This window comes from Zingiber officinale, chromosome 8A, assembly GCF_018446385.1.
Source record: "Zingiber officinale cultivar Zhangliang chromosome 8A, Zo_v1.1, whole genome shotgun sequence".
Classification (NCBI taxonomy): domain Eukaryota; kingdom Viridiplantae; phylum Streptophyta; class Magnoliopsida; order Zingiberales; family Zingiberaceae; genus Zingiber; species Zingiber officinale.
In genome coordinates this window covers 49,968,716-49,978,550 of record NC_056000.1, presented here as the reverse complement: position 1 = coordinate 49,978,550, position 9,835 = coordinate 49,968,716, and the positions used below count along the sequence as shown (strand labels likewise).

At 40.2% G+C, this 9,835-nt stretch overlaps 1 protein-coding gene across 1 annotated transcript; it reads left to right on the top strand.

Moving 5' to 3' along the window:
• Window positions 1–3,845: 3,845 nt before the first annotated feature.
• LOC122009001 lies at window positions 3,846–9,625 on the top strand. Its single transcript, XM_042564959.1, has 7 exons — window positions 3,846–4,293; window positions 5,435–5,575; window positions 5,685–6,050; window positions 7,565–7,810; window positions 8,368–8,460; window positions 8,911–9,111; window positions 9,191–9,625. Exons 1-7 carry the CDS (start codon window positions 3,928–3,930, stop codon window positions 9,404–9,406), a joined length of 1,629 nt encoding a protein of 542 aa, XP_042420893.1. The 5' UTR covers window positions 3,846–3,927; the 3' UTR covers window positions 9,407–9,625.
• Window positions 9,626–9,835: the final 210 nt, after the last annotated feature.

Below are 9,835 nucleotides of genomic sequence, written 5' to 3'. Positions count from 1 at the left end.
TGGGATAATAAAAGTAATGAAAGAGCTGGGAAGTAAGAGGGATGTCATGCAGGAGAAAAAGAACCACCACCCCACACAGCACCCCAAAGGAGTTCGACACTAGTTGATGAAGGGAGACTTGGAAATATTTACACATGGAGAAAAAGAAGGGGTGGATGGGAAATCGCAGACCAGTGGTAAAATGGTCCCTAAAGAAGCAAATACAGCCGGGAGTCAGAGAATTTGGCCGATTGAAAGGAAAGGAAGAACAATTTCGTATTCGAGATGAAGCTCAAAAGCGACTTTCAGACTCTCAGCATCACCGGCATCAAACCGGGAGGTAGAGGTGTACTAGGGCTCCGAGATACCGACAGGAGGCTGTGAAGAACTTGCCATCGCAAAACAAGGAAAGGTGGAGAGGCAAAAGAAACAAAACCAACTGGTGGAATTATCACCGGAACACTGAGAAGCCAAAAAACTTGGAGGACAGAGAAGGACAGACGTCAGAATACGAGAAAGCAAAGTGCGAGGGGGAGAACGCTTACTGGAAAGGTCGCTGGAGGAGAGAAAAAGAAGGATGTCGCCGGAGCATAGGAGCGCTGTCGAAAAACTCACTTCAAGTGCGCAAATGCGTCGATGTGCACGGGCTTATAAGCCTGAGGGTCGGTCGACTGGAACCGTCCGATCTAAGTCGCATAAACCAAGGCCTAGATCTGACCGTTGAATTTGAACCCCCAAACGTCACATCACAGCAGATATCTGCCTGTTACATCGAGCGTGTGGCGGCAGGGAGCAGGACACGTGGCACATCACCATGGGTCGACATTTAATGAGGGCATGGGGGCGTGCTCAGCCTTAATATGAAGAGATTTGTACGATTTCCCAGAAATCTGGGCGATGTAAGCCTGGCTCGCGCCCATCCAAGACAACTCGAGAAAAAATTTCAAAGTGTAAGCCTTCGTTGTGCCGATCGGATTGAGGGAGCATACCTAAAGCCGAACGACAAGCTTCAACAGGCCGACCAGTAAGGAGCGTTCGCATCCCACTCAAAAGTCAAGTTAATGCCGAAGGCCGATCAGGAGGAAAGCTGTTCAGACAATTGTCTAGTCAGTCGGACTTGCAGCCTCTTTCGACTAGACATGAAGGGGAAGCATGTGATGAGGTGATAATGAGGAGCTCCACCCCGCTGCCACGGTGGAGGTCAAAGTCAAGGCGGTCAACACACAGATGACATCGGCAGGTCGGGCGAAGCATGCTCCAACCGGGGAGAAGGCTCCAACCCGCCGTTGCCTTCGTTAAGAAGAGAAGCAGACGACCGACGCTCAAGGGAGACGGTGTGCAAAAGCCAAGCCAAGCGGCTACCCCGCTCGGCCAGACAGCAGAGCTTCATACGGGTAGAGTTGAACTTCGGCCGAGCGGCTACTCCGCTCGGCCTGACAATGGGTCTTGGTAGTGGCAAAGTGGACCTTCGGTCGAGCGGACACACGAGAAGGGAATAACGAGATTCTGGCCAATCGGACGACCCACCAGAGCGGCTAACTTCTGGCCGAGCGGCCAACTCGCTCGGCCTAGCAGGACACTTCCTCTGATATCCAACAATATCCTTTTGGCAGTTGGTGTCGCCGATACCGAGCACGGACAACCAGAAGATCGTACGACAGAAGTTTCCACTGTCACTTCAGAGATATGCTCAGCCCGTTAAGGTACTGTGTCAGAGACACTTTATTGACAAGTCTTTTTAGGAAAACTTTGAGAAGTGTGCTCGTATTGAAAAGCGTGTACATGCGCTACTGAAGCTCTATATAAAGAGGGGTCCAAGCATGTGCGGAGGTATGCGATATTCACTGTTTGTGCTACAGTCTTCTTGTTGCTCCACCATATACTTCATCGTCGGTGATTGACTTGAGCGTTTGAGGGTCATCGATGGGGACCCCTTCCCTGGCTCGGCAATGACGTAGTTTGTGTTACTGGTCCGAGAGGAGTCTATAGACGATCAACGAGAGCATCACATCTCCAACTTTCCATCTCTTCGACTTTCAGACAGGATCAATTGTAATATTAACTATGAAATTACTCTTAGAACATGATTGTAAATTGAAGTAATTGAAAGTAGGCATATATCTCAATCCACTGACATTTCATGGTGGCGGTGACAATGGCGATGACTATGAACCTGCTGATTCTAGTGTTCTTCTTCATCATCTTCTAGAAGCTATTGCTGCTTGTTGTGGTTTTGCTTCTTGAATGAACTCTAGTTATTGTGCATCCTTACCTTGAACACATGTCTTCTCACCCCCTCCCAACCCTGCCTTACATCCGCCGCCCCACCTTCTCTACGAACACCAGCATCTTCTCTTTATGTTCCGTCGTGAACTTGGTTTGGACCCCTCTTCCTCGACATCATGAACGGTCGTTGCATTGCTAGATCTCACTCGACGACTTCGTTCCCACTGCCGCTACACAACTATTCCCATCCCGCACCATTAGGTCAGATGTGGCGCTGAAAGCCTTGCCCGTGGGGCATCACTGTCGAAGCCGCTAGCAGTGGGAGTGGCATCGTGGCACCGTTCCGGAGCAGGTACATCTCGTTGTGGTCTTTCCGGTGGAAGTTCCGGTGACAACCGCAGGTGCTGCACTTGAGGGCCTCACCGACGCTTGGTATGAATTCACACTAACCGTCAAGTGGACAAAAACTCACAGGGTAATTAAAAAAAAAAGATTTGTTAACCTTGGAATTGGAATTATGGAAACCTTACCCTTTTAAATATTGCGATTCGATTATATCCAAATTAAATAAATTTTTTTTTATTAATAATTGGATAGACAACTAAAATTAATCTGGAAGCAAAAAGCCTAAATATAGAATGATACATATACTTCACAAGAAAAGAGCAATTAAAGAAAATTGGAATACATTAATAGAATTAAAATTTATGATTTTTTTTTAAAAATCCGATTACTCAACTTTTTAGAATCTCCCCGCTTTCACATTCTCAAGTCGATTAAAAAAATAATGGAGTCTCGATTTAATACAAATTATGAATTGGTATTAGGGAGAGTAAAAACTAATATACACAGTCAAATTAATTAAGTAATAAAAAAATATCAAAAATAAAATATACAGGACGCATCATTAGATAAGTGGAGCGATTAAAAAGTCCTTAGACCCTCGTAACATTCATCAAAATTAAACATATTATATTATATAAAAAAGAAAACATATCTCTCATTTGAAATAAAATAGATTTTGAACAAATAAAATGTAACAATTAATAAAATAAAAACTTCTTGAGTCTTGATCACTCACGAACGAAGAGGATTTAAATTGTCAAAGAAAACAGATTGTATCTTCACCATCTAGTATCATTGCATAATTATCAGACGTATTCAAATATTTTTAGAACCAATTGATTTTACAATTTATGGTTTAAATTAAAAGAGACTTATTTTTTAAAACCATCTATATCCTTAGTTAATTATATCTAAAACTAAAAAAATAAAATTATATATATATATATATATTGGGCTCCTATATGATTGGGCCAGGCCTGCCGTCAGGCCCTCCAACCTTGCTCGTGCGGCAAAGGCATACCCCTTCAGGTAAATCAAAGACTTACTCAGCCTTAGCCTCAGTCGGAGGGACACTTTTCATAACAAGGAATTTGGTGATTTAATGAATGCCATTGGAATGTCATTTTTCTCATAAATGAATTTAATACAGTCCTGTCTTTAATCAAATTAATAAGCTTTTATTTATTAAAGATATGGAAAAGTTGTTTCATTAAATAATTTAATTTATTAATTCTGTATTTTTACAAAATTTTAAAACCTTTTTTTAGCATTTCTTATTATTATGAGCGGATAATAATTGGACGTCCTTGTGTTCTATGATTGCGTCCGCCGTCTTCTGTTCTCTGCGCCTCTTCTCATCTCTTCTCCTCCATCGCCATGAAGCCAAGGCTTGCTGTCAAGCGCCTCTTTCTCCCTCTCTTCCTCATCCTAATTGCTTCCCCTCTCCTCCTCTTCTTCTTCTCCTCCTCCTCCTCTTTGCCTTCATTCTGGGACGATGCGGGTTCCTGGAAGGCCCCGCTCCGTGTCATGGACCTGCTCCCCCTCCTTCCCCGGCGGGTTGCCTGGCCCCTCCTCCGCTCCCTCCGTAGCGCCGTAGACCTGCTCCCCACCTTCGTCGGCGCCGCATCCTCTCCTGAGGCCGACCTGCAATGGAAAGGTGCCTGCTTTTACAAGAACACCGCGTGGATGGAGTTCCACAACAAGAGCAAGTCCCAATTCGGAGGCGGCACGATCCATATCAAGGTTCGTAATTTGGATTCGGACGATCCTTTGTATTATCCTTCATAATTAATTAATGGCGGAGCGATTATGGGGTTGACTTGAAATTTGGGTTCTAGGTAGCGTGTGGTTTAAGAAGATAGTAAATTGAGGTGCGAGAAAAAGGGTTAGCAAATTTTGATGTAGTTCTTCTTGAATAAGTGGCTTCCGTACTATTAAAAAAACAAAACAAAAACTCCCATTTGATTGGGGAATAACTTCTATCTTGGTGGAAGACGAGAGTTATTTAGTTCATTGTGGATCCTTAGACATAGGAGCTGGATCTATCTCTACTTGTGCATTAGAATTTTCTGAAATTGGTTGAAGGTACAGGTTCACGATAAGTGGTTCTCTAGTTTTGAGTTTGGGACTGTACAAAGCGTATTTGGGTGAAGAAACTTGTGGTTTTTTCATTACTGATGCTTACCTTACTGGAAATCTCTTGTTTATTCCTACTAAGCTGCCTGATGGTGAAGCTTAAACAAAAATATCTTCCAATGCATATCTTCCATTGTATATTGCTACGGAGTTAGTTGCTTGAAAAAACATGATCTCCATTTTCTGCTTAGATTAGGATATCTCTTGGTGGTTCAATGCATATTGCAGCCTACCAGATCTACTAGTTCTCAAAGCGGCACTTGTTTTTTTATCTTTTCTGAAGACAACCAAAAGGATAAACCCCACCTAGATGGTGAAGCGTTGTATGGATGCAAAACCTTGGCAACGATTTCCAAGAGATATACCTGCTAGCTAATTGGCTTCTTCTCTCAATGTGGATTATTGTTGTTGAGTGAATCATAATCGTTATGTTTTCAATTTAAAGTTCACCAATCTGAAAGCTTTTTAGTTCAATTACAAGGACTTGCAACCTGTTGGAGTCCTAATTTCACTTTTTGGAATCTTCCTGCCATGTAATTATTGTTATGTTGGAATTTAGTTGTTTGGCATATTAGTGGGAAGGGGATACACATGGCAAAAGTTTCTTATTTTCACCTGTCTTTTTGTTCACTTATGGTCTTTGCATTGTCGTCTCTCATCTAGTTTTTTACTTAATTTGTTTTTTCATTCTTAATGTGAAAAAATATTATTTTGTTATCAATGACTTTTGCCTTTTTTGGTTGTGCAGACAAGCAATGCCCATAGTTGGACTTGCATGGATCTTTATGTCTTTGCTACGCCATATCGTGTGACATGGGATTACTACTTTTTGTCTCGGGAACATACTCTTGATTTTCATGAGTGGGATGGAGAAGCTGAATATGAATATGTAAGTTGCTTCATCAGTTTGTAACATTGTAACAAAAGATACATTTTTATTATCATAATTTGCTATCTCTGTTCCACTAAGTTGTTTATGGTGTTATTTTGTAAACCAGGTGAAAAATCATGGAGTGTCAATTTTTCTTATGGAATCTGGAATGCTTGGAACTCTTCAGGCGTTGTGGGACGTCTTTCCTCTATTTACAAATACTGGATGGGGTGAAAGTTCAAATCTTGCTTTTCTTGAGAAACATATGGGGGCTACATTTGAGCAACGACCTCAACCGTGGATTTCAACTATCAACATTGATGACATTCACTCAGGAGACTTTTTGGTTATATCAAAAATTCGTGGACGTTGGGGTGGATTTGAGACTTTAGAAAAGTGGGTTAGTGGGTCATATGCTGGCCATAGTGCAGTTTGCCTAAAGGATTCTGAAGGAAAGCTTTGGGTTGGTGAATCAGGCCATGAGAATGAGAAGGTTAGATCTGATTTCTGATTACTAGTTCTAAACTATTTTATTAATCTTTGGTATCATATTCATGTTTTACCCCAAACGAATCAATGCATTCTTATTTTGTATGCAAATGCAGAGGATAAATCATTTAGATATATGCATGATGTGTGACACAACTTGGTTTTTAATATATATTATTTTTTTTTCAGCAGTTTATTACTAAAGAATGTAGAAGATTGTATGTTTGATACGGAATAAGACTATCAATAAAGCTACATTAATTTTTGCTTGATGCATGATGCAAGAGAGCCAAAATAGTATAATGCATAATAATACCTCCGTTTTTAGTAAAATTCGATGATCAATAATCATTCAAAAGAAAGACTTGTTGAGAGATATCCAAATGAGTTTTATACTAACTTAGCTATTAGGAAAATTCATCTATTGGATGCGGTTAAAAAAAAGTCTACTAATATTGACACTCAACAAGTGTCAAAGCACTGGTTATATATGTGTATCTGTTGGATTTAGTATTAGCAATGTGGTCAAGTAACACCTTGATCGTGCAATATCCCCTAGTTACAGTGAATGCAGACCAAAAGTAAGTTCACTGAAGGACGGTGAGAGGTTGGAATGCAGTAAGCCTAGTTCGTTCGAGATAATTCAAGGCTTCTATAAAGGTTTCTTAATTCAACTGAGGTAAGTCCAGCTCAATCAAAGTTCCATGAGGTCATTCTCAATTGTCTAAGGTGCCTGCAACTCCTGCAGCGCACTCCTTGTTTTGAAGTTGATTCATATATCAATGTTGATCTCAAGGTGATTCGATCTTTCAAGTAGTCCCAACTAGAGATGCAGACCCAGGATTCCAATCAAAATTGTGGCCTATTATCAGCCAGTCTATCACCCTTTTGTCTCTGGTGATAAGTAGTTTTGGCACAAAGTTCCCACGGCGCTAGCACCCAACGTCTTTTTATAAGCCTCGGGATCAGCATCTTACTGTCCCAGAGTGGACACCTAGTGCGACAAATCATTTCCTCCGGTCACATTCCAAGTTAATCCTAAAATTAATTAGTTGGCCTTCCACATTGTAGCTGGTACTAGTTCTCACTGGGTCCCACAGACCAATCTCCTGCTGACACCTTACCTTGCCCTTTTGCCACGTATAATAAACCTAATGGTTGGCGGGCTAGTAGATATTCATACACATGAGCTGCTTCTGAATAAGCAATTTAGATCAATTTAAGATAGGCCTTTCATTAATGTAATTAAGATGGCCATGAGGAATCAAACTACCATCAATTTTTAAATATCAGCAACAAATCAAATTTTCCTAATGTCTCTTAATTTTCCTTTCCAAGTGATTTCCTTTAGCCTTTTGAGAGGATGTTCTTAGAGTTTCAGGATTTTCTTCTGACTATTCAAGTAGATAACTACTAGTTGTGTTTTCTGGACCATACTATAGTGATAAAGTAATTCTTCTTCTTACACTCTGTCTTTCTTTTATTCTTATTTGTCATAGACTGATTCTTATTTTGCAGGGAGAGGATATAATAGTTATTCTACCATGGGAAGAGTGGTGGGAATTCGAGCTCACCAAAGATGACTCAAATCCACACATTGCATTACTTCCCCTCCATCCAGATATCAGAGCAAAATTTAACAACACTGCAGCTTGGGAGTATGCTGAAAGCATGTCAAATAAGCCTTACGGGTATCATAACATGATATTCAGCTGGATAGATACTACAAGTGGGAACTATCCACCACCTCTTGATTCACATGTGGTATGACACCACTAGTGTCTTCTTTCGAAGTTAATTTTCTGTTCCTTTTTGTCTCTTATGTGCTATTTTTTTTTTCCCACTTATATCTTACTAATGTGCAGTTCTTCTGGGATATATTGCCACACTCGATTTTGGTTTTCTGCTTATATTTTTTTTATTATTTGCCTGGCACTTTGCAGAGTTAATCATACTTCAAAAATTTGAGTCTCCTTACATATTTTTAAATGTATTAATCTGTTGGAAATTTCACTGATTCTAACTAATACATGTCTACTACAGCAGATTCTATGCTCCTATTATGAACCATATCTTAACTTTTTTTTCTCTTTTTTTTTTCATGGCTAATTTTGTCTTTCATAGCTAACTATTTATTCCTAGACATGTATACCTAGACAGTCAATCTACTTGCACTTTTCAACTAAATCCTCCATTACAAGTCTTCCCTTGAGATTCACAATAGTCTTATTTGTGCCTTTATTTCCATTTTAGTATTTGAAAATTGGAATATTTTTGGGACCTCAAAAAATAGTGGCTAAGTTCTAGTTTTGATCCTATAGGTGGCTTCTGTGATGACCATGTGGAATAAAATCCAGCCAGACTATGCTGCAAATATGTGGAATGAAGCTCTGAACACGCGACTCGGAACTGAGGTATACTGTCAGCATCCTGTTGGCATACTTCACCTTTCATGTATTTGTGCTATATTCCTATTCAATGGATCTACTTGGACTAATGACTTCTATTTTGCTTCTAGATCAGTTTTTCTTCTTTGTGTTGAAACCATATGTTTGTAGCCTAGATGTTTTTTTTAAGATAAGATTTCCTTCCTAATTCATAAATTAGATGTTGATGAAAAATATTTTTTACGGGCATTGCAGAGCTCTGAAATTCAACAGATTTGACATCACTGACAATCTTTGCATTTGTCTTAGAGCTATAGTTTGGATACTTTGGACTAAATTTTTGAAAAGTAATTTCGATTGAGTAGTTTCATAATTGGATGTATTCTTACAGAAAAGTTTCATACGGTCTTGGGAGAATTCGACACCTTTAAATTGGGCACTTTTATTCTTCATTGGAAATCTTAAATCTCTATGCAGGGTCTTGATCTGCCTGAAATCATTGTCGAAGCAGAAAATAACGGAACTTCTTTCGATGAGTTATTGACGATTCCCGAACAAGATGATTGGATCTACTCTGATGGAAAATCAACATCATGTATTGCCTTCATTCTCGAACTGTACAAGGCAGCTGGATTGTTCGACCCAATTGCCAACTCGATACAAGTTACTGAGTTCACTGTAAGTCCTCCCCTCAGAACTGATTAGAAAACTTTCCAGAATTCTAACTGTGAATTTACTAACTCCCGGTGCCGTGCAGATCAAAGATGCCTACACCCTCAATTTCTTCGAGAGCAACTCGAGCCGTCTGCCGCAGTGGTGCAACAGATACGACAATGTGAAACTTCCTTATTGTCAAATCAAGGGCCGATATCGAATGGAACTGCCAGGATACAATACCATGGAGCCATATCCTCACATGAACGAGAGATGCCCATCCCTACCACCGGACTATGAGAGGACAAGTTATTGCTGAAACTCCATGGCCACCCTCGAAGTGTATAATCTTCGTGTTTATTTCATGTTAGATTCTTGTCTATAGTATCGATGCGAGCTGGAGGAGGGGTTTAAAGAACCCTAGCTAGTTTCGTTGGGAATTATCCTTCTGTGGTAGATTAAGTGTGTATTTATCCTGTATTTGTACATACAGAATTCCTAGTTGCTGATGAGAATGTCATCAAGTCTGTTAGCACAAGATGATGCTCCCTCCACCTCAACAACAAAGAGAGCAAGCACGTATCGCGTGTTCCTCGATCTTTCTAAATCTTGAAAAACAAAAAAATAATCCTTGGAATATATTCCATTCTTGTGACCAAAAGGCTGTCGGGAAAATGATGAAATTATCATGTAAATTATTGATCCAGTGCTTCTGCTAATTAGGAATCGTTGGACTTTGAGAACGCGT

Excerpts from the sequence above, each read along its gene's own strand:
- LOC122009001 (XM_042564959.1), top strand. The coding sequence starts at position 3,928 with ATGAAGCCAAGGCTTGCTGTCAAGCGCCTCTTTCTCCCTCTCTTCCTC. Across the intron at positions 5,576-5,684 it reads GAGAAGCTGAATATGAATAT|GTGAAAAATCATGGAGTGTC; the intron begins GTAAGTTGCTTC and ends TTTGTAAACCAG. Across the intron at positions 6,051-7,564 it reads CAGGCCATGAGAATGAGAAG|GGAGAGGATATAATAGTTAT; the intron begins GTTAGATCTGAT and ends CTTATTTTGCAG.